Source organism: Orbicella faveolata, unplaced genomic scaffold, assembly GCF_042242905.1.
Source record: "Orbicella faveolata isolate gen_17 unplaced genomic scaffold, um_ofav_v1 contig_2, whole genome shotgun sequence".
Lineage (NCBI taxonomy): Eukaryota > Metazoa > Cnidaria > Anthozoa > Scleractinia > Merulinidae > Orbicella > Orbicella faveolata.
Window position 1 is genome coordinate 11,746,695 of NW_028301547.1, and position 23,306 is coordinate 11,770,000.

Genomic DNA, 23,306 nt, shown 5'->3' on the forward strand with positions numbered 1-23,306 from the left:
GAATGTAAGAAACTCAAAACATTTGAGAGGAGGTAACGTTTGGTTGCCTGTTGTTTTTCAGAACGGACGTGAAGTATTTTACTACGGTTTACAATCAGCTGGAACTAATGGTAAGTTCTGCAAGCTTAATCAACCAGTAAACATGGGTTCCTGACATTCACTGTTTATAATGAGCACTTCGGTATCTTTCCTATAGTTCCCGGAGCCATAGTAAACATATTTCCTGCTTTTCGGATCTCTCCATAGTTGTTCTAACACATCAGTTGAAAGCAAACGTCAGTGTGTTTCTGTAGAACGTTGTTGATGTTTTGAAGTAGATAACTTATAACTTATCTACTTTCTGTTGTGTGCAGCTTGCGTCTGATGTCCACAACACCATGAGGAATATAAACAAGCGTCTTAAACAAGAAGGTGGAGCTGATATCGTTGGGGAAAAGCTATTTTCATTGTACTTGGCTGTTAAGGAAGTTATTAGCTATCGGAGCATCGGTGAAGCAAAGTAAGAACCATTGAAATGTGGAAAAGAACCTTCAAAGTTTATATCCTACAAAGAAAAACCAACCAAATGACTGAAGTGAAATGCTTAAGTTCAACTAATTGAAAAATCCATTTTATCTGATTTAATGTATTTGTTCAGCCTCCATTGTAAGTGCGTTCGCGTGTGAAAGCTTTTTCTATTTAGTGATAGTTTCATCTGCGTTTTAGGCCCGATCGTGTGTATGCTCTTGATGACTATCACACCTGGTTCAAACAGTCCGTTATACGGTGGCTCGATATTGCACAAGTCAAAGCCAAAGAGCGAATACGAAAAGCAGTTGAAATTGACAAGGTAGTGCAACGTAGCTTTGTAGAGTTATATCGTACAAATTTATAACACTTGTTGGGTTTCATCCTTAATTGTCATTTTTTTGTTTTCATTTTTTTGTCAAGACGCATTCGATGAAGTGAGTTGTTAAACTTGGTATGACATCACTAACTGGGCTTCTACGTTAAAACGATTATAGAACTGGCTTTTTTGCTGTTGCAGATTTTGAGGATTGATGCAAGTGTGAGCCACTCCACGTCAGCCATTGATGCAGTGGGTTGTTTTCACCAGGTAGGTATAATAAGCCTAGGATCTTTGTCTAACTGACGGACGGATGGACTGGCGGGACAGACGGACGGGCGGACTGAATGATTGACTGATAGATGGACACACATTATAAAAGACTGGCTAGATATTGCAACACTTTTATAACTTTTTTTTCTGTCTAATTAGATCAGAGAATTCTGGAAGAAGATAGACTGGCCTGACCCATCTGGATCATATGTGTTTGTCATGCAAATTACCGATGTACGTACAAAGCCTGCCACTTAAGATCTCTCTTTCATTGTTATGTGATATTACCAAAATAACCAAGAAAATACTATTAAAAGATTCAGGGAAAAAGTACAGTGCTTACAGCAGGTCAGTTAGATATGTTCACATTTCAAGATACTTTGATTGTTGCGATCGGTAGACTTTGATTATTTGACTTAAATATATCCGATCCATGGGTTTTTTTGTTCACTGAATTTTCGGTGGTATCTGTCCACCTTTATCTGTGTACCTTCACCTGTCCACCTTCAATCAGTCTGATGAAGGTGGACAGAGGCCACCGAAAATTCAGTAAACAAAAAATCTACAGATCGGATATATTTAAGTCAACTAAACACTTCAATATATTCAAGCCTTTTTTTAATGATCAAGGAAAGCCGTGGGTTTTTTTTTTTCGTGAGTTCTCCATTAAAATGATGCACAAAGTGTTAGTTTTTCATCAGTACGCATCATACCTGGTATTGTTTTGTCTTCTTTTATAGGAAATTTGCAGCAGTGCGTCGTATTACGCTGATCTTCTGTTCGAAAAGATGATTAAAAATAACTATTACGACCAGGCTCCATCTCAGTTTGACGTCAGTGAACAGGTAACTACGAGAAAACGATCAAACGTTTTTTGATAAACTTTGTTTCCGTTTATTATGTCTCAGAATTCCCTCACTCTGTCAACAAGATTCACTTGGTCCTGTGTAATCACTCGCTTGTCGTGGTCACGATTAACCAAATCCGCTGGCACTGTGATTGGATACCCGAGTCAGCAAGATAGGGCTGTCTTGCTCGCTCAGACTTTGTGAGCTGTTTCTTGCAAGAAAATGTTGTCCTGTATGCCTTATGATAAATCCTTTATTGACGAGTTCGTTCGACTAAAATGGTTAGATATTGCCCTCGATCGTTTTTGGACCTCGACTGCTAAAATAAAGATCTTGACCTTTCGCTTGGTTAATAGACCATATATCATGTTTTCTAATTCAGAGCTCGTTATAATGGTTACTGGCTTAAAACTGTTCTAGGTGTCAGTTGACTTCACAAGTCAAACTAGATCAATCCCCTTTTGGACAATGCGAGGATTTCAATTGAGCCTATTAAATTTCTAATTTCGTAATTCCTACAGGCAAAACATCTCGAGAAAACTAGTCCTACAGAAACCCTTTGCGTAGATTGCTTTGTTTACATGTGTTTTTGTGTGTAACTGACGCTTTTTTACTGTTTTCCATGACCTTCTTCAACTAGTTATGTGTTACGCTGAATGACATTGAATACATGAGGCTGTGGTTGTCGAAACTTCCGGAGAATCTGGGCTGGGAAGACGTCATTAATGCCATGATGGCGGCACACGGTGAAAGAGGCGGGAAACATGCGCGCACCGCGCTTGAAAACATGCTGTCCAGTTCAGACGAGGACATGCTCAACAAGATAGCGGACGCCATCGAGCACATTGGACAGCGGGTTTGTTTTACTCTGACTTTTAGTGTATTTGTGTTATGAAGGAGCAGTGACTAGTTTGAGTTTTAGTTCATATGCCAGTTAGGTTACATCCTTTATAAAGATTTTGCCATTAGTGAACATCTTTCAAACTCACCATGGGTTATGTTTTTCGTACTTTCGTCGTTTTGTTCAAGTCAGTGTCATGCAGTATTGCCTTTCTTCTCCTCGACATGTGTTTCTTTTATTTAGTGGTAATTACAACTTTAAATCTTCTGTTCCTCGCTGCAGACTTTGCCATTTTGAGTGAATTAAGAGTGCGTTTAGAATATGTAAAGCTCTTTCTTCAACCAAATTTCTATTTTCGTCTCTTCAGATGGGTGTTGACATCAAGAGGTTTTTTTTTCAAATTTCCTGTGCCTCGGACAACATACCAGCTGAAGATGTAAGTCTTACTCTTGAAATATTGTGCCACGAAACTAAAACCAAGCTAAACTGTTTTAGTCATTCAGAGCTGCTTGGGCAAGAAAGAATTTGATTTTGGAGATTTATAATGACCGCGATGAAACGAAAGCTAAGCAATCCAGTTCGTCTTCTAAAACGGTCAATAAGTTAAACAATACCAAGCTTCTGTCATCTAATTAACAAATCGAATGTGGTTTAGCGTGGTCTGTACTCTTATCGACAGCGATACGCGTCATCACATTGCACTTCAAAATGTGTCCACAACAATCCGTTTTGCTCGGGTTCTTGTCTCTTTTGTCACTAGACCTTAGTTACAGGTCTATGTCGTGGATGACACATCTTTAAAATTTAGTCTAAGTTTTCAAGTTTGTCTTCTGCAATCCATTTTATTCCCCCTCATTTGTAGCCATTGTTGTAGTTCTTCTTAGTTTATTGGTATCTCTTTTATTTTTCTGCTTCGGTAAATTACAATTTTGAGGTTTACTTTCATTTTAAGGTAGTTAATACAGTAATAACTGAATTGTGACATGGCATCGTTAATAACTTTTACAGATTTTGATGTGATTCTTGTCAGGTGGTGGGTGGCTTGCTTCAGTACCTGGATGATGACTTAATGGTACTCAACACAAGTGTTGTCAAATCTGTATTTCAAAGGTACGTTGATCAGAACTGCTTACATAAATCAACCGCCATTGTACAAATTGAAAGTTGACATGTGTAAGTTATTTTTTCAGCAATAAATCGTATGGAAGGTTGATGTCCGGCCAGAGCATGGATTTGAAAGGTGGATTACGATATCCACCGACAAATCACTATCCAGCGGATAGGGTTGTTAACACTTATCCACGGGATAACGATTCATCCGGTGGATAGCGTGATCCAGTCTTCGAACAACTGGTCCTGCACAGCCCATGTAGTCAAGACTGCGTAGGGCTGCGTCTTACAACCTGTAATCACAATATATCCGGCCAGAGGAGGGAAGACTTTATATCAAACAGAATGCGTGCTCGTTGTAAAATTAAACAGAACGCGTTCTTAACTTTAAAACTCATCTTTCATCTGTAACAAAAATTGTAGTAATGATTCGTGTTCTTCATTCACAGAATTCTTCTTTACATTTGGGAAATAGTGATGGAGAACTTCACAAATGGACTAAAAACCAACACAGGGGTACAGTTTTCAATTATTCGTTTAATTATTTTATTTTACTTTTTGTGTTGTTCTTTTGTTCTTAAATTCCTACATATTGTTACAACCGCTTTTTCTCTTTCTTCTTTCAGAGAACCGCAGCCTTCTACCAAAGACAATTCGAAGCACTTGAGGTTACATGTAGTTAGTTTGTTCTTATCGTGACAAGACATTTGAACAGAACATTTACCGTTAGGCAAAGAGTGGTTCGATTGCAAGAAAACGCCTCAGCTACTTCAGAGCTTTGTGAAGTCACGACAACTGGGCTTTCTTAAGTATAAGACTAAACCTCTCTAGTGAGCAGCAATGCATTCAACCCCTGTGCTTCTAGTTGAGTCCTGTGCAAATTCAATATAAATTTTGGAGTGAAGGATAAAAAATAACAATCTTTCTTTGTCCAACGTTACTGATTGCAGCGTTTTGTTTTGGTTTGTAGATAGTGCAGAGTTTCTTTCACGGCGATGGAGTTGGGTTGCCTTTGGAACGTCTTCAAGTGGGACATTACAAGGTTCGTAGGACATTTGAAAGTCAGGTTGCTCAGCGTACAGCGATCAATCACGTATAACCATTTTCTTTGTCATTAAAACTTCCGAGAATGAAAAATCAGTTTTCGAAAGACTGAACGCGAACTAGGCTGCGTCTTTGGCAACAAGATCTAGCGGCTTCTTTAAGAATGAAAACAAGTAACCGAACGCGTAACATGGTTGTTTTAAAGATATTTTGGGAAAAGAGCTTTGGACTAGTGATTACAGTAACTTCACCAGACATTATATCAGACTCTTTGACGTTTTATGTCCGTTAAATTAAAGAGGAAAAGTTAAAGTGGAACCCGGTTAAGGAGACAGCAAAAGTATCTATATTGTCCGGGTGTCCGTGTCAAACGGCCTCCCAGAATTATTTTCTCATTTTTTTTATTTAAAACCCAACACCGACAGCAGGCAGACAAAACCTTTATTAAGGAAGCCAACTTCACCAAAAGTGGTTTACAAAAAGTGAAAGGTTTCGCACCAAAATTTATGTTCCCTTGTCAGTTTCACAAGCGGCAAAATATACTGAAGTCCGTGACTTAAACAACATCGCATTAGCGTGTAGAAAGATTTTGTTTTCATAATTCTGGTGTCGATCTCATGACTACAAGATTTTGGGGGTGTCCGTAGAGCGGGGTTCCACTTTATTGAATCAGGTACCTTATTACATGAAATTTTCGCGACACGTTTATTTCGCGATTTTGAGGTGCGCGTATTTTGTATTTTGAATCACTTTAACTTCGCGTTTTGAGTGCCACAAAAATTATTTCCTTGGCAATGTTACTTCAACGTGTCCTTGAATTTAGTAAACTGACATTATCAAAGGTACAATAACGTCAAAATTAACAAAAACACAACGGCGGAACGATAAGTCAACAGTAACATAATGTAAGTCACTTAATTTTTGCATCATGTTATGTTCGCGACACTTGTTCGCGTCACTTTAATTTCGCGATTTTTTTTAAATCTCGAAATTAACGTGTCGCGAAAATTTCATGTAATAAGGTATTTTATGAACTCTGAAAACGGAAACAAGTGGGCGATGTTTATTTATTTTATTTTGAAAAGTTTCAGTGAAAACGATAACTGACAAATACTATACATCTCGACGCTACCAAACTAATTCGACTTATCCTGATCGATTGGTTGTTATTTCCTAGACTTTGGTTGAGACTCTCAACATGCGCAAGTTGTCTACAACAGAATTAATCCAGCTCTACTTAGCTGAGAAGTGCGAGGAACAGGTACATGTTAATGAATATATGTGGCCTTGCCTAGATGGATGATATGATTAGCTACAATGTCCATGATGATGTTATTTAATCAGAATTAGCAAATGCATTCATTCTTCCTTTAGTAATGATCTCTTCATATACCTAATTTTCACCTAGTCGTTCGATCTCGATGTAGTATGATCGTGTGACCGTGCATGTTTAGTTAAATCCCACAGATCTAGTTTCTTAATATTTATCACTGGATTATTCGCTGAAGGCGAAGTGACTCTCCGCAACTGTATTCCTCGCGGAAGACTAAGTCGAGAGGAACATTCGCCGAGATGCACTGAGCCTGTGGCGAATAATGTCTTAGTATAATTTGCAGAGGTGAATATCAGGTACTCAAGAACAACGAGGTAAAGCATGGAAAAACCTAGACGATTTTACACGTCTGTAGTACTGTATTTAGTTACATCAACTGCAAACGAATCTATCAACCACTCTAAAGCTGCAAAATACATAAAAGATACACCGACTGTAAAACAACACAATCATCAAGTTATTCTGTTTCATCTTTGCTGACTTTATGGCAATTGTGATTGTCGTCTGGAATTCTTAGTTACGGTCTGAAGCCGAGAAGTAAGCGTTCGATCGCTCGACGGTTGGGTAAATACATAATCATTACTCGCCAGTTGTAGTTCACTTGAGAGCCTTTTCTTGAAAGATTTTGGTTGAGGGCTGTTCTTAATTCCCAGTGCTACGAAGGTGCCAGATTTTGAGGTGATGTCTTAGCAATAAACGGAAATTTCCCTTGCTTAGCAACCGCGCCTTGAAGTGCCATAATCAACTCTCGTAAGGTTGATTATAGCGGAAATGATCCGAGTTTCTCGACCAATCAGAATGCCACCTGTGGAAATTGTACTGAATCAATTTTAAAATTTTCTTTGGCACAACTGGCACATGCCTTGCATTTATGAGATTCTGAAGTTGCTTTCTCTTTTAACTTTGCAAGGAAACTGTCGAAGAGAAATACGGAGCTGTGACATTCAAAGTTTTCTACGATTTTAACAATCAGAAGCTTCAAGTGGAAGGTAATGCTAAGAATGGAACGGTTTTCAATTAAGCGTCGAAAGTAATCAAGCAATTACTTTGGTTTTCGTTTTACTGCGGTTTTAGATTGGCTGTGTAGTCTAATTGGTAAGTTACTGGTATGGCTTTGGTTTTACGGCACTCAATTGAAAACCGCTTTAAGAATAAGAATACGAATTAAAGAATAATGATCTTTTGTTTGTAAGAAGTAGTTTTTGTTGAGGAATGTGCTATGTGAACGGTATTTATGCAGTGTAATTATATTTGGGAGTTAATTGTGTAAGGAAAAAAGTAAAAATAGTTGCTCTTTTACAGTGTTGAATGCAAAGAATCTTCCACCGCTGGACACAAACGGTGAGTAGAAATCATAAATACACATACCATAAGACTGACACTGAGTAAATTATGTATTCTAGATATATATTTTGTTCGTGGGGCAAGAATTCGTATCGTAAGTAACGTCTTGTAAGCAGTCATGTAAGAATTGCATTAGTAGTGTGGTTGTGAATTCAAAAAAGTGTTATTTATTATAATAATGGTCCAGCCATTACGTCGTCTTGCCATGCAGAGTCAAGAATATTTTGTCTGTAACTTCTCAAATATTGTCTCAAATTTCTTCAAAATGTCTACAATCGATCGCAATACTGCTAGGAGTATTGTTAGTTGTCTCAAATATTGCAGAATAATAATTCTCTTTCTCAAATGAACAAGGTGGTTAGTTTTCAAAGAAGCTGTTATGCTGCGGCGGTGGCAGATCAAACGCTTAGTTAACTAGCAACTAAAACATGAAACGTCAAACGTCAGCTTTTTAAAATTTCAATTCGGCAGTACATTTGCCGTTATCAACCTCAAAGTGATAATTAACTAAGCATTTTTCAAGGCGCGGATGTTCACTTGTTTCTCGCAAGAAGGAATCGCCTTAAATTGACCAAATGCATCATGAAGAGCTGTTTACCTAAGATAGCTAAGGTATGTTTATTCCTGTTGTGTTACAGGATTGTGTGATCCGTATGTGACTGTGGAGCTTTTACCAGAAGAGTTCTTTGGCAATGAAGTCAAGAAAACAGAGATCATCAAGAATACTCTGTACCCTCTTTTTGACGAGCAGTTTGATTTGTGAGTGACTGAGCTGATTGTATTTCTTTTTGTGTTCGTTTCATTTAAGTGTCCTATAATCAATTTCTTCCTTTATTCCAGTGATGTTGAGCCGGAGCTGTTGAAAGAGACTGGTGCCTGCTTGCATATGACTGTCATGGATTATGACGTGTTTTCAAATGACGATTTCGCTGGTCACGTGTTTTTCAACTTGAACAATATCCTCGGTTTGCGAGAAGTCGCAGCTGGAGGATTTGCAAACGTACCTCAGGAGATAAGAAATATCTTTCACCCCAAACCTGAAGGCCACTACTTTGAAGGTAAGAATGAAGCTCTCTTTATAAAAATTCACACACACCTGTTTCTTCCTTAACGCCGTCGAGGGTGCGAGCACATTAAAACCGCGTGCTATTGATAGAAATTACTCACCTTGTTGTACAAACTCTTTCCGCCTCGTAAGTTTCTTAAAACCATGTGTAGATGGTGAAGAAAAATCATTATTTCAGGTTTGGTTTGGACTAAATTTATCCGAGCCGGCAACCATTTTAGTTACAGCATTATATGAAACAATAAGTGAACTTGAAATCAACGTAGTCATTCACAACGCGACAGCGTTTTGATATCGTACCGCACAGTACTCGTACATAGTGCATACTCTCTGTTGTTCACGTATGACTTTATATATAATATATAGAGTATCGTGTCGTGTAAATTGTACTTGTTTAAAACCTAAAGTTTGTAATGCTAGCAAATCTGTTTAACCTAAAAGGATTGAAAACGTTCTCCTCTTTCGGCATGTTTGTACTCTAACGTATTCGTTTTTCTTTGTAAAGCTACATTTTTAAATACCAATGTGAAAACCGTGATTTATTTTTCAAAAAGAATGCAATTAAGAGTTCTGGTTGACTTGGCTTGGAGTGAAAGTTATTTCATTCCATTATTTTCGAAATTTGTCCACTACGTAGCCCCAAATATCCCTCCACGAATAACAGCCTACCACCTGACTAATTGAAATCAGTGGTGTCCAAGTAAGAAGTGTTGCGCTGACGGTGACTGGTAGATTTCGAGTCATGTACAGTTCAAGTAAAGCCTCCTAAGCCCAGCTGGCTCAAAGCTCTTGGCCCTTAACTCCACCGATTTCTGTCACCATGACGCAGCTTGGAGTATTGGTACACCCCGTGGATGGGATGCTAGTCTATGGCAGGTTACTCCTAGCATTTGTCATGTTAGCCTAACAATCCTTGGTGACATTAAGTCTAGTAAGAGTTTAGTCTCTTAACCAAGAACACAACACAATGAACCTGACCCAGGCCCAAACCCAGATCACTCGATCCCGAGCCAGCACATGACTGGGCCACCGCAGCTCGCATTCATGTAGTTAGTATACTACAAACTTCTTTCAGTAAATTAAGTTTTCGTTTCTATCAAATGTGCTTTGTTTCCTTTAGTTCTTGAGTCACGTGACGATGAAAAAGCACAGCAGTTCGCCAAAGCACAGAAAGACTTGTACGAGAAAACCATCAGTGCGCATGTCTGAGGTACGAGCCGTCGAGTGACACTGCTTTCGTTCAAGTACGTAATCAAAAAGCCATTAAGCCTGGGTAGATCAAAATAAATAATAATAATTATAAAGAAAAATTGAAATATGTCTTATCTTTTTCTACTGTAAATATAGTAAGGTCTTGAAAGATAAGCAGGCCTGGTAAGACGCCTGGCTAAATTTCTTCATGTTATAGATCATAATCGCAGCAGTTAGAAGGTTGCATTTTTATCGCTTTACGAAATGGATACTCTTTCAATAGAAACTTTTCGTTACATCAACTTATCTACGTGTACACGATAAATAAAAAGAAGGCGTACTATTTTCGTTTTTAAACAAGGGAAACTGCTACAGTCAAACCTCTCTAAAACGGCCACCTTGGGGACAAGTGGCCGTTATGGAGAGGTAGGGGTGTAATATGACACCTGTTTTTTCGGGGGTACTACATTTTTATAGTAAAAAACTGCTGATTGTAGCAGAGAAATACCTAACACAATCAAAATATACGAATAAAACAGAAACCAAACAGAAACTGAGACTAACGACGCGCGGTATGGATCAAGTTTAGTGAACACCATCGTTAGTCGTTGATTAACTGGCCGTTGTGGAGAGGTTATTAAGGACTTTAAGATACGGTACGGCTAGGCCGTAGTACGACGGCAGATAGTGAAGATCGCTTCCGGTGACGTCATGACGCGCGTACCGGTACGGCGTTCCCGCCGTAGCCATGCTTTCTACTACGGGGAAGTGCCTGGTTTCACGCACTCTTCACTACGTGAGTGTAAGCCTGCTGTTTACTTCTCAATTTAACGCTTTTTTCACTGTTTGAACAGCCTAGTTTGAAAATAAAGTTGTCAATCACAAAAATCAGTTCCTAGATCATTGTTTGTTTGTCATTTGTACAGAAAATTTGAACGATTTTAACACCTGCCGCGTGATGATCAATTCAGTCATATTAGTATCGGGCCGAACAGCCGCAGATAAGAAAGCTTCGTATGTACTAATCTGAGCTGTAATTTTTTATTACTGTTCAAAATGTATTTTATTATAATTAAAAGTTTTGTATTTTCGGGTTTATCACATAATCGTTGCACGAACAACCTATCCGTGTTGAAATCGAGCTTTTTTTATATCAGAGTTTATATTTGGTTTTGTGATTGGAATTACAAGCCGTTCTATGACGTTCTAAAAGACAAATCTGAGATCTGGGAGATGTAAGACGGATACAGGAGAAGGAAATCATTGTCATTAATCAAGCCCATTCCTTCTGAAAGTAGAATAATCTCTGTTTTCCTTGAAAGTAGTCATTTTTGTTAAGACACGTAGAGACTTCACATACCGTTGCCGTACAGTAAAATCTTAATCATTTGAGTTTGGCGGGTTAAACACCGTTGTCAGCCTAGTCCCTCACGGCCAAAGTAGCCGTGGTAGCACCTCGCCGTAGCGTATCTTAAAGTTCCCATTTTGGTAGTTTGGGGCGCGCTTTAGTGACCGTTGCCGTTGTGGAGAGGTGGTCGTGTTAGAGAGGTACGAATAAGAGCGAATGTATGGACCGTCCGCGGGGACGAAAAAAAGTGGCCGTTGTAGAGAGGTCGCTGTTAGTGGAGGTTCTGTTGTATCTGTAGTTAATATTTAGGTAGAGAGTTATTTGATTTGAACACTAACATGCTCTCTGAGTGGAAAGAACTTTTGCTATCTTAAGTGTGTTAATTAGTCTGATCGCTCGCTGTGGTTTGAGCCGCACAACAGGTTTTCCAGTTTCCTCCCTTACTTTCAAAAAGTGTGTATTCCCTCAAATTATACTTCTGATCCTTAAAATTGTCATGAATTAAAGAAATACTCCGTCTCGTATTAAATAAAATGGTGTTATTTTGTATCATTAATTTTGTTATTTTGTATTTGTTTCTTTGCTAAAATAATTTTGCCATTGTGATAATAGAAGCCCAATTTGTCCAGGGTCGTTTCGTACTCAGTGCGTACACACGAAAAAAGATAGCGCGCTCAAAAAATAAATTTGAAACCCTGATACACTTGGCTCAGAATAGACCGTTAACGATATATTAAAATTCAGCTTGACACTGAGGTTTAAAGGACACAAAGGAGATTGAATGACCATGTTTGTTCATTTCTTTTGTTTGTGTCTTCTAGTCCTAACTATCAAGTTGAATTTTAATATATCGAAAGTGGCCTGTTGAACAAGGTTTGAGATTTCTGCGTGTAAATCCCCCTCACACGTGTCAACCATGCTGTTCGGGTTCAGATTAATTTTCGATACCTGGAAATAGCCTGGAACTGGCTTGAACCGGAAGCTGTTGTGGGGGAATACATTAAACACCCTCTTAGAGGTAGCTAGATTTGCAAGATCAGCCTAGAAATGTTCTTCCATATCTGTTGTCTCTAAATGGAAAAGGTGCTTACTGCTTGTCCAAATGGATGTGCTCCGTCTTTATTTATAAAAAACTTATTATGTCTGAAAACTGAATTAAGACAACATTTTAAGGGAATACAGTTCACACCCTGCCCTAAATCTCCTGATTTATTCCAGGTTCTTTATGCTCAATACGGTGCAAACGTATTTTCCAAATAAGACCCTGTTTCAATTTACAGGCTTTGCAAGGTGTTATTTCAGGAGGGTTAAAATGCCAGTTTTTCAGCCTACACATTGAACACGGGTTCTTTCTTGTCGTTAACGACAGGTGCATTTCTTCCACGTCCTTTTGGAAAATTACCCCGCACTAGACTCCATTGCAAGCTGGTTTCAGAAAGATCACGATTTTATGAACATGGCCTATTTTCCCAACCTTCTGTCGTATTTGTGTCTGGCGATGTATACATTCAATGCGCGTTTCATTTCAGTTTGTAAAATTTAAAATTGTCTTTTTATACTAGAAATTTATTACATTTAACAGGAAAAAAGGCGACATTTGTAACGAGTTAATAAGTAGATGACTCTTTAGATAGAGTCGGACATAGCGGTGGAAAAGACAGATCCCGGATCTTCTGCACTTGTTAGCGGGGAGAACAATTTCCGAAGCAGACGCCGCGGTAATCTTTAAATCAGGTTTGGCGAGCTGTTACTTAACGCGAAAGTTTTCAGTTCTCTCTCTCCAGGGACTGTTTTTTTTCTTCTTCTTCCTCTACGAAGTCGATCGTAATCTCAAGGACGAATTGACCAATCGAAAATGACCTTGATCTTTTAATCTTGTTCCCATGTGCGTTTGAAAACGCCATTGCTTGCTTCCCTCGACAGTTCATTTGTGTTGTGTTGACTATGATATATGTACTTATAGCAAATTTAATATAAGCCGACAAGTTAATATTCTAAGCTTTCTTTTTTACTCCAAGGCTTGGAATGTGCATATAAAAGAGATTTTAAACCGAGAGAATCACAATTCAGTGAAGGTCTGACTTCTGAAAGACAACATTTTTATCGTGTTGCAAGCCACGTAATTGAGAATTTATATTCTTGCCTAACGTTATGAATTTTCAGAGAAAATTATATTGTTTGGAGGCAATCTTTTTTTGTCCCCAACCGTTCAGATGCGAAGATTTTCTCTGAATTCTAACGTTGTTCTCTTTCCATTGGCCGTTCGTCGCAATGTTTTTCAAATTGTTTACTCAATACAGGCCACGTGACCATGGCGCGAACAAGGTCGGCAGAAATCAAATGTATGATTTTTTCCTTGGTATAGTGATACCAAGAGAGGTAAAAAAAAAAAAAAAAGAGAAACTCAAAAAATACACAAGTTTGGTATTTTATCACCAATTTATACTTTTAACTACTAAAGTGAAAACCTCTAACATCAAATTGTTACTGTACATACAGACTTATCTATTAAGTGTATATTTACAGGTTCTGTTCAACTGCGTGCGAAAAATATCGCTAATAGTCGGCAGACGGAAAGTTGGAATGGTAATTCACTTTAGTGTGGGCGAAGACCCTGTATTGTCAGGTTTGAAAAAACACACTTGTTTTTACCCGTGTTTGGCAAACTGGATCAAATATCATTTGAAGTTGGTTTACGTTGAAGTAGTAAAGAGAAGAAAATGTTATATTTACAACAGGCGATTTCTTTGTTGTCTGTTTTGACGGTTTTGTTTCCCTTTTCTTTAAACGAATTGCCCGCTTGAAGGTACTGGCTTGAGCCGATTCAATTCAAAACCCTTTCTGAGTACAGCCTTGATTATGCAAACTAAATCTTGAGTATTGTTCAATTCAACTTCCTGTTTTCGTGAAATCAAGAGCTGTCATCAGTCGTATTTAATAATTAATTGCTATGATGTTGTTTTCCCCACAACTGATGTATTTCTTAATTCTTTGTAACTACCTTGACTGAAGTAGATAATATAAAAGACTATTTCTTCAATTGATTCTGTGCGTTTTAGACAAAAAATGATTACGCTTCATATGCCCCAGAAACTAGTTGCCATCTCTATCCTATGTACTTTGTAAATCTACGTGCGTTACTGCTTTCAAAAATGCGCCATAAAACGATCGATCGTTCAGAATATAATGTTTCTTCTGCTGTTTCGCTGACAATTGTAAAACTCTATTTAGTCGTTCAATAACCTGTTTCCAAGCTCTAAATAAGTTCAGTTGTTTATTTAGCTACACAAACCTGGATAAAATCTGTATTAAATAATACATCATCAGTAGAACGAATTGTCATCTGCCAGTATCGGTGGAGTTAACTTTGTTCTCACTTCGTTGTTATTTGAAGCATGACAAGGGCTGTTGTTATCAAACATGGTTTTGGTTGACAGTTGACAAAAGCATCCATTGCCCGAAGCCTCGGTTAAGTTGCTCGCAGGTATCAAAACGTTTTAAGCGTGTTTCACGATTTCAGAGTAAACCGTATATCTGAGCTCGCTGCATATCCATAACAAGTAACTTCCGCTTGGTGTGTTAAATGTGCATTAAATGTGGATTGAAACTCCTCTAGCGCTTCTTTCTCGATATTTTCAGCTGTTCTCTGAAGCATTTTTCCCCGGCGTTGCGAGGTTGGCGATTCCTTGCCTACAAGTTGCTCTGCCTCTTTAAGCTGATCCGCTTTCTGTTAATTAAAACAAAACTTCCATTTGTTAAATACTGATTCATTCCTCGAGCAGGAATAATCGTAGAGCATCAGCTTTAAAAGTTACCCAGTTTATCAGTGCTCGAATTCTCAAGTATTTATTGAGTCAGTAAATGAACGTATTTAAAAATATCAGAACACTGTATTAACACTTCAGTTGTCGCTCTGCCGCCGATCCTGTAACCAGTCGCTGATGAGGGAAGTCAAATGTTACAGATGATACTCGATAAACGCTCAAAGCATTTGCGAATATTTGGTTGTTTATTATCAAAAGCAGGATATAATGTCTCGCATTTGAAAAATGTTGCTTTTAAACTTCTACCATCGGAAATTTATAGCAAGCAAACATTGCCTCGTTTTCGCTAATTCAACTGACGCGCGTTCAAAGTATACTTTTGGAAAAATATTGATTCTAACCTGCTTAGCAGCCTTGTCTTTCGTTTCCCGTAGCATTTTGAAATAGCTGGTCTCCTCCACAAACTTCGGTGTGTTTGATAATCTTCGTTTTGGACGCTGTTTTTGTGACATGTTTAGACTTGTGATCGAGTGTTACAGAGCTTACTTAAGTTAGTAAGTTCTCATAAAGCGAAGTTCTTCAAATTCGCTGACAGACTCTGAAATGCAGCTCGGTGGAACAGCTGTGAGAATGTGATCTACTTTTGGTTACTTCCAGCGATTGAAGTTTCTAGTGTTGGCGACTGCTGTGGATGATGGAGAGCGAACCAATGTCTTTCGTCCTTTGGATTTTTAACATGTAAATTGAGTGGCTGCATTGTCATTTAATACGAACAGATGTTTTGTTTGCCTGAATTCTTTTTTTGTTTCACTTCATTAATATGTCGTCTTTGTTCCATTAAGAAGTGAGTTCTAATTCCGCGGTAAATCGATTTTCAATCGATAACGTTAGACCTCACCGTTTTAGCCTGACTAGAAAATTCTGCGTTGTACTTTTAATGTTTATATTATTGCAGCTCCGAGACGTTACGGCCCTCTGCTGTGTAGAAAGTCATATTAAATCGGAAAGACGGTTATTTGCGGTTCTAACGACGGCAAGTGCTTGCAACGGCCCGGATTTGTGAGATGACAGGAAAAGCAATGTTTGTTGGTTGACAACCGTACAAGGGCGCAAAATTACACAATTTTGGGGAACTTTATCTGCTAATAGGCAAAGATATCTTCTTACATACTTGGCAGAAACAAACGTCTTGCTGAACAAGAAATACGGTCTTTCTGCTTTTAAACTTCACAGGACTCATTTTTAAGCGACAAAGTGATTATTTATTTTCTTGGGTCGCACTTCTAATAGGTGAACGGTGCTCTTGAACAGCAGGCTGCTTTTTGAATTGAGAATCTTTTCAAAAATTGGAATGAGAAATACGAAACTGTTCTTGCGTTTGGTGATGAGGTTTCGAACGAGTAAAATATTTCTAATTCTGTTTTGGCAGAGTGAAGGAGCTTTGTACACTGAGGGAAAGTTTCTTTCTTTGAACTAAACGCTACAATTTCAAAGTAGTGGCGATCATCGAAACCACGGCGGAACCCGACTCGCACAGACCCAAGTCAGATTCAGGGTATTTGCATGATGGCCTTGCATCACCTCAAAGCGTCACTTTGTAAGTAAAGTACGTTTGAATCGTCCTTTGTATTGTCCTTTGTTTAATAATTTCGAAAGCTAAAATAAAACAGAACTGTTTTTAAATAGAATGATTTAGATTGGCCTCTATTGACTTAATCGTTTCCGTTTAAATTCAGCCCACAGAACTGCACTACTGAGCTGTTTACAATAAACTGAATATGACTTAATGCAAAAAGCACTAAAAGGCTATTTGACAGGCACAAGAGAATTTTAATTCTCTTGTGCCTGTCAAATAGCAATTTAAAAATTGCTTGTTGTCAGTATGAATGCAATTTATTTCCGCGAACTCGAAATGCAGCTGTCGACAGTTAAATGTTTTCCCAGGTCTCCAGGCAACACGGATTTTCTTGATTTGGCGGTAACTTTATTCAAGTGTTTGAAGGTAATGCTGTTTACTAGCGGCGAAATAAATCATGTGCGTCAAAAAATCTCAGTTGTGAATACGTCACTGAATGTTGAAGGAAGTTTAGGCCTTCTATTTCGCTTTACAGCTTATCGGTTTTTCAGATCACAGTCAGAAATTGAATTGTTGCTATGTAGTAATGGAATATTTTCCCTCAAAATGTTAGTTAAAACTGCTCTAGATTAGCAAAGAACATAGGCTGTGCCCCGGCGATTCAACACGTTCAAGTCACTGAGATGATATTGTACTTAGAGTTCTCCCAAACTTTCACTCGGGTTTCTATTAAACAATTAGATTATGAGCTTGAGATTTCTATCGCGCGATAGTTGACGAAGGCCCAGCCCGAGTCAACTATCACGCATAGAAATCTCAGGCGAATAATGTAATTTTTGTAATATAACGCTATTAGCCGTTCAAAACTTTATCTAAATCCTCTTCACAGACACTTTAAAAACGCAATGAAGCGGCCGCCAGTTTATTAACAAGCGCACACTGCTACGCTTCCCACTATCTACAATAGAATAGAAACTGAGTAGCGTAACCAATCAGAGAACGGATTCGTGATAGAACCCTAGTAAATTTATACTAAAACACGATAGAAAGACAGAAAATGTCTGTTTCGCATTGAATTAAGCCCACGAAAGATAGTTTTGCTTTTTTTTTCGGTGGTTTGCTCTTACAAACAAGGGGTCTTCTGAGGCTAGTACCCAGCCAGTAGCCACGATGTCGACGTCGTGGTTGCCTATTAGAAATTTCAACCAAGCACGAAGACGATCTCTGGGACAATGTCGCTTGAAAAAGATAGGCTTGATCGTGTCGTCTTTCCTATGCTGTAGATATTCAGCTTGAGTGAGGGTGACGCCGTGTACCTATATTGTATACCACGGAGAAGAGGTTTATTCCTAGTCTCTTCCAGGCATTTCAGGTAGTTAGGGCATAGTGCGAAAAATAGGCAGAGAAGAGGCTAGCTTTTTCCTGGCTAGGTTTTTCGCTTCCAGTTGGCTTCAGTTGACGAACAAATGTCCCGAACCGTAGGAGTCGCAAGGGTCATGTCTTTCACTCTGAAAACGACGAGCCCCCTAAAATCGGCGGTCCTGTTACAGGCCCCTGTAGTTGGTCTTTTGTTAATTAAGTTTGGCAACAGGCATTCTCTCGCCTTCCCACGCCGAGCTTCTCCATTGTTCTTTCGTGTTCCATTTTTCGCATTTTCCAATTTTGAAAACTTTAAGGTTGCTCTGAACCCTCTGTACAGTTTTTTTAAAAGACTTTGCCAAAAGTTGCGCCTTATCATGCTGATTAAAATTTGATAATATAAAAAATTTCACCGTGCCGTTATTGAATTATAAGCTCCTAAAGCTGTAATTAAGGATGTTTTAAGCAGGTCATACTGTTGCTATGGTAGCCTATTGTGTCACGAAAATGTTAACAACGTGTTCACCAATGATTGGGCACTTTTTGATATCATGATTGGAGCATCAAGTGATAAAGAGTGGTTATAATGACCCATCAAAATCTAACTGCTGGAAACTGTTTTTAGCCACCTTAATCTTTCGAAGAGTTCTACGCACGGCAACATGGAATCTATTTGTTTTATATAATAAAGAAACAAACTACTCCAGAAAAAGCTTTTTTACATCAAAATCTTTCACCGTAACTCGAAAGCCGGCCTTTGCTTGGCAAACACGAAAATACCAACTTGACGTAATCTATTGTCTATACAAAATGAAGCAATCTCATTGGTTGCTATGCGTAGCTAAGAATTGTGATCGGTCCAGGAAAATCACGCCACTATCAAACTTGACTCGAGCGTCGCTTCCTCGTGGAACGAAAACTTACAGCGAAAGCGAATTGAACTGCGAAATCTACAAATCTTTAAAAAAATGATGAAAATGTCGAGTCGGTTTTCGTCATTAGAGCACCCCTGTGAGCCGAAAAGCTTTGACGTTGCCTTGAATATTGCTGGAGTTGAGAAATACGCTCGGAAAACTTGCGGTTACGGTCAACACTGGAGGCCATTCGATTCGAGTTTTGAATGAGAGGAGCGCTAGTGACGGTGGAAATTTTCGTCCTCTGTGGTTGGTGATTCTCAAATCAATTTGATATAGTGCCGGAGACACCTTATAGCTGCGATATAGTTGGCCGTGAGCTATAGTGAGCTATACTTAAACGGACTGGAATATTTGCTTCGGAAAGCAAGGTTATGTGTTTATTTCAACTGATTTTAAAAAGTGATAGTTTGATGTTTCATTCCTGACATCAATCTGTGTCAACAATTATTTTGAAACTGAGAAAAGGTGAATTTCTTAAATAGATTAATTTCAAAAACATTTTGTTTATTGGGTTTGTTAAATTCGAGACAAAGTAGTGGTTTCTTACGGGTCGGTACAAAACGTGCACCCCTCAATCTGGACCCCCTACTGGACCCCATCTGAACCCCCTTCTGGACCCCCTTCTGGATTCCCTTCTGCACCCCCTTCTGAACCCCCTATATTTTTCTTCCCAAAAATACGGGCTCTATTCAATCAGTGGGCAAAATATGAAACATAATGAATTCACGCGGCGTTGTGAATGATATTAGGGAGTTTACGAAAACACGACGGCGACGTTGAGGACAACGTCGATTAAAAAATGAATTTATATTTTACCTACCAATCTCGTGATACTCTAAAGTCATTCGCTTTGTTTATCACTGTCAAAACTACCGCAAGACTAAATCCGGAACACAGCGATAAATTTGAAATAAAAATTTAAAAAATTAGCCGTCGTGGTTCACGTTCTCTAGACAACCCAAAATTTGGTCATTTCACGTTGTTGTCTTGCAGAGAACGGCAAAGAAATGTACCAAGAATTATAAAGCACGTGCACAGCCATTGTTCTGCTCATTAATTCTTTTGTTCAGTGACGTTCCCGTTGCCGTTGCCGTTGCCGCCGTGGTTTCGTAAACTCCCTATTATGGCTGCAGCCGTAGTTAACTGAGTTTATTTTTTAGAAACCTGGTTAAAATTCCTAAATAACTTAACTCGGTGAAAGGTTGGTTATGACGAAACAACGGGGTTATATTTTATGAGTGGCCGCATTGAAATAGGTTATGAAGTGGATGAACTCAATTCAAGTCGTGACGTGGATAAACCAACAAAACGACAGACTTTGAGAACTACAGTCTTTCATTTTCTTGATTATTTTTCTTTCTTTTCGTGTCCTTCAATTTCTTTACATTCACGGCTAAGCCAGTCTCTCTTCCTTCTCATGCGCACTATACACGAATTTCCAAGGCAGTTCTTTCGAACAAGGTGTTGATTTTGTGTGGACGTCAGAATGAATGGCGTCGAATGAATGGTCCTCGAATTTGACTGGAATCCTACCATGCATGACATTTATACCCGGGCTTTTGTAGAGAGCACCTCCGAATGAACATCGAGAACTTTGCATATTCTTTCATTTATGACAAAAAGAAACACTCGCTTCGGAGCATCTTTATCGATAGAGAAGCGTGAATTATGGCATCTAGAAACTGTGAAACGCTCTCGGTCCACAGCTGTTCTGTTTGGAAAATGCACTTCCTGTTCAGGCCATGGTTTAAGTGTGAAGGTTCCTTGCAAACTTGACTGATATGGTATAGCCGACACTTAGGAAAAAACTAGAAATCCGCTCTAGTAATACAACTGTTTCAAACTGTTGTTACCACTCGCCATGTTCGGTACAAGATTGTGCACTTGTTTGTGCCACAGTGAACAACATCTCACATACAGACCGTGATGACTGACACATTTCACGAAAAAGCCAATGCACGGCACTGATAAGAGACCACTAACCTGGGTTACACCACGCAGAAAGGTAGTTTAAAATTAACCTAAGTCGGTTTAAAATTCTATTGTTTTTCAATTAATTTCCATGGTAACCGTAACTCCTGGTAACCCGGTTTAAGTTCAATGAACTGCCAAAAAATAGCGGCCACGACTTTACGGTAACCCGGTTAATCGTAATTGATTAATTAGAAATAACCCGGCTAACTTTCATAGTGCAGCCGCAGTCATTATATTTAGGACCAGGAACAGCAGGGGGTCCAGATTGAGAGGTCCACGTTTTGTACCGACACGTTTTAATAGATCATAGGCGAGAACCAATCAAAATGCGAGAATAATTTGGGTTATTATATAATCTGTAATCACCCTCGATTTCATTGGTTGAGTGACGTCAGTAGGACACAAAAGAAGGAAACGTACAATTGGACACTAGATATTCCTCCCCAGGCCGCGTTCAGCTCGGGCTGCACGCCGATACTCCTTGCTCTTTATAACTAATGCCGCTAAGGGGTTTGTTCACGAGCTTTGCTGTAGAGAAAAAAATATTGTAAGATGGAAGGGCACACTAACTGAAGAACAATGTGAACTCATCGTTTGCTGTTTTTGTTACTTCGTTCTCTCCGTGCTCACGCTCAAGCTAATTTTCTCTATTGGAACACCCATCGCGCCTTGTGTTTTATCAGGCGTTAAAAAACACATACGGTGAAAACATTTGTGTGTCCTTGATGATACTTTTCTCCTAATTCATTTGCGCGGTTTTCTATGAGTTCTTACATCAACAATATCCTGCCAGTAGCGTCACCCTTATGATCTAAAAATACAATCTTTCTTGTAAACATTGAAATCCGCGGCAAACTATCTAACGATCACGCCGCCATAAGGGTAAATACAATTTCTTTTTTTTTTGAAGAAGGTAAAAAATCAATATCAAATTTAATTTTTGCCTTCTGGAAAAAGAAATAACTGTTTGGTAGCTTCAATACCTGATTTAGGATGTTTTTAATTTGTAATTTTTTGACATTTTTTTTCCTTCCTTTTGCCAACGAAAATTGCCCTCCGAAGACAAACAGATAGTATTTACAGAGCTCTGAATGAGTTGGCGATTGGGGGTAACTTAAATAAATAAATAAACAAACAGAGAAAAAAATTCTCATACATTCACTTTTAATTTAGTTACAGTTCAATAATGGCTGAAAAACATCTCAGATCTTTAGCTCATGTTTTACAAGGTATTCTCCTGTTAAAAAACACTCAAATCGCTATCAGCGTGATGTTAATAATACAGCTGATATTACTTCTCGACCATATTTACGATTTAAACATTATTACTGCTGAGCTCAGTTTGCTAAGAACAGCTATAAGCATTTCAACTGTTTACCCACCTGTTATGAGCGTGAGAAATCTCCATCTGGCAGCTCAAGCACAAAACGCCATAATTATTTTTGATAATCAGGATCAACGACTCTTATGGGTAAACGCGTCTCAACATGCGCTCCGTAAGAGTTTTTTCCGTTGTGTTATTCCTCTTGGCTTTCTTATTTCCAGAAGTTATCCCGGCGGACATTCAGGGTAAACTAGAGCTGGAGAATTTCCAGAGATCCCACAACGATTCAATATCAGATCTTATTTTCCTGTTGGATACTTCTGGAAGCTTATGGTACTATGACTACGCGAGCAAGTCGTCAAAAATTGGCTTTGACGATGAAAAGGTTTTCGTTAATTCTTTATTAAGCCATATTCGGATCAGTTTACCGTCAACTCGAGTCTCCGTAGCTTTATTTGGCACTGACGCTACGCTTGATATCAACTACGTCAGCAATTTGAAAGCGAACAATCACAAGTGTAACTTTAAGAAGAGCTTTCAGGCTTTGAAGTTTCGCTCGGGACTTACCAATATGCACGATGCATTCCAGTACGCTTATGATATTATCTTCGGCACGTTGAGTGCCCAGAAAAGGCCAAACCAGTTGGCCAAAACAGCCGTTTTTGTTCTCACGGACGGAATGTGGAACCGAGGTGGAGATCCTTATCCGGTTGCGAAAAAGCTGAAAGATGGCAACATTGAGATCTTCTCAATTGGAGTGACGAATGGTGTCAACATGAACGTAATGCGGCAGCTTGCCACAGACAACAGCCACGCGTTTCATTACAGCTCCTTTACTCAGTTTAGAGAGTTAGCGAATTATCTGCGAGGAGGTAAGTCACTAAGTATGAATCGCTAAACATCGTGTTTAAATAACTGAATTAATAACAAGTAGATTATATAGGAAGGATTCTAGTTACGAAAACTCCGTTTCTCAAATAAGAATACTACTAAAACATTACGTCCTATTTACTCCATCGACACACCGTAAAACGTCGGTGAAAACATTAAAAATACGGCAATCTGATCGTAAGATATGTTTCGCTCATCAGGCTTCTTCAGTCACACGTTCTATTGCTCTTCTTTGATTTATCAAACTCTTTCTTGTCCTCGGCTAACACTCTTTAAC

General features: G+C 38.7%; 3 protein-coding genes across 5 annotated transcripts in view; 2 read left to right on the forward strand and 1 right to left on the reverse strand.

Moving 5' to 3' along the window:
* Positions 1 to 11,780, forward strand: part of LOC110046018 (BAI1-associated protein 3-like) — a 31,786-nt gene extending 20,006 nt beyond the window's left edge. For all 3 annotated transcript variants that reach the window (XM_020751679.2, XM_020751680.2, XM_089289601.1), the window contains exons 20-37: positions 62 to 110; positions 354 to 499; positions 706 to 829; positions 1,028 to 1,096; positions 1,259 to 1,333; positions 1,840 to 1,944; positions 2,588 to 2,803; positions 3,156 to 3,224; positions 3,819 to 3,898; positions 4,348 to 4,414; positions 4,525 to 4,566; positions 4,869 to 4,940; positions 6,120 to 6,203; positions 7,186 to 7,264; positions 7,578 to 7,616; positions 8,258 to 8,378; positions 8,460 to 8,677; positions 9,806 to 11,780. In XM_020751679.2, the coding sequence (XP_020607338.2) occupies positions 62 to 110; positions 354 to 499; positions 706 to 829; positions 1,028 to 1,096; positions 1,259 to 1,333; positions 1,840 to 1,944; positions 2,588 to 2,803; positions 3,156 to 3,224; positions 3,819 to 3,898; positions 4,348 to 4,414; positions 4,525 to 4,566; positions 4,869 to 4,940; positions 6,120 to 6,203; positions 7,186 to 7,264; positions 7,578 to 7,616; positions 8,258 to 8,378; positions 8,460 to 8,677; positions 9,806 to 9,894 (1,744 nt within the window). In that variant the 3' untranslated portion in view covers positions 9,895 to 11,780. The remainder of the gene's footprint in view (positions 1 to 61; positions 111 to 353; positions 500 to 705; positions 830 to 1,027; positions 1,097 to 1,258; positions 1,334 to 1,839; positions 1,945 to 2,587; positions 2,804 to 3,155; positions 3,225 to 3,818; positions 3,899 to 4,347; positions 4,415 to 4,524; positions 4,567 to 4,868; positions 4,941 to 6,119; positions 6,204 to 7,185; positions 7,265 to 7,577; positions 7,617 to 8,257; positions 8,379 to 8,459; positions 8,678 to 9,805) is intronic.
* A 1,864-nt stretch (positions 11,781 to 13,644) lies between these two features.
* On the reverse strand, positions 13,645 to 15,678 carry LOC149111970 (uncharacterized). The gene is made up of 2 exons (XM_089289602.1): positions 15,390 to 15,678; positions 13,645 to 14,951 (listed from the first exon to the last, which is right to left on the reverse strand). Exons 1-2 carry the CDS (start codon positions 15,498 to 15,500, stop codon positions 14,733 to 14,735), a joined length of 330 nt encoding a protein of 109 aa, XP_089145728.1. The 5' UTR covers positions 15,501 to 15,678; the 3' UTR covers positions 13,645 to 14,732.
* Positions 15,679 to 19,449: 3,771 nt separating this feature from the next.
* The window catches only part of LOC110046022 (sushi, von Willebrand factor type A, EGF and pentraxin domain-containing protein 1-like), a 64,546-nt gene continuing 60,689 nt past the window's right edge, over positions 19,450 to 23,306 (forward strand). The window contains exon 1 of the mRNA XM_020751683.2: positions 19,450 to 23,010. Within this exon, the coding sequence (XP_020607342.2) occupies positions 22,302 to 23,010 (709 nt within the window). The 5' untranslated portion in view covers positions 19,450 to 22,301. The remainder of the gene's footprint in view (positions 23,011 to 23,306) is intronic.

What these genes read in the sequence shown, in the direction of transcription:
- LOC149111970 (XM_089289602.1), bottom strand. Translation starts at nt 15,500, where the DNA reads ATGTCACAAAAACAGCGTCCAAAACGAAGATTATCAAACACACCGAAG. An exon ending in AAGACAAGGCTGCTAAGCAG is followed by an intron (nt 14,952 to 15,389) that starts GTTAGAATCAAT and finishes TTTAATTAACAG; the next exon opens with AAAGCGGATCAGCTTAAAGA.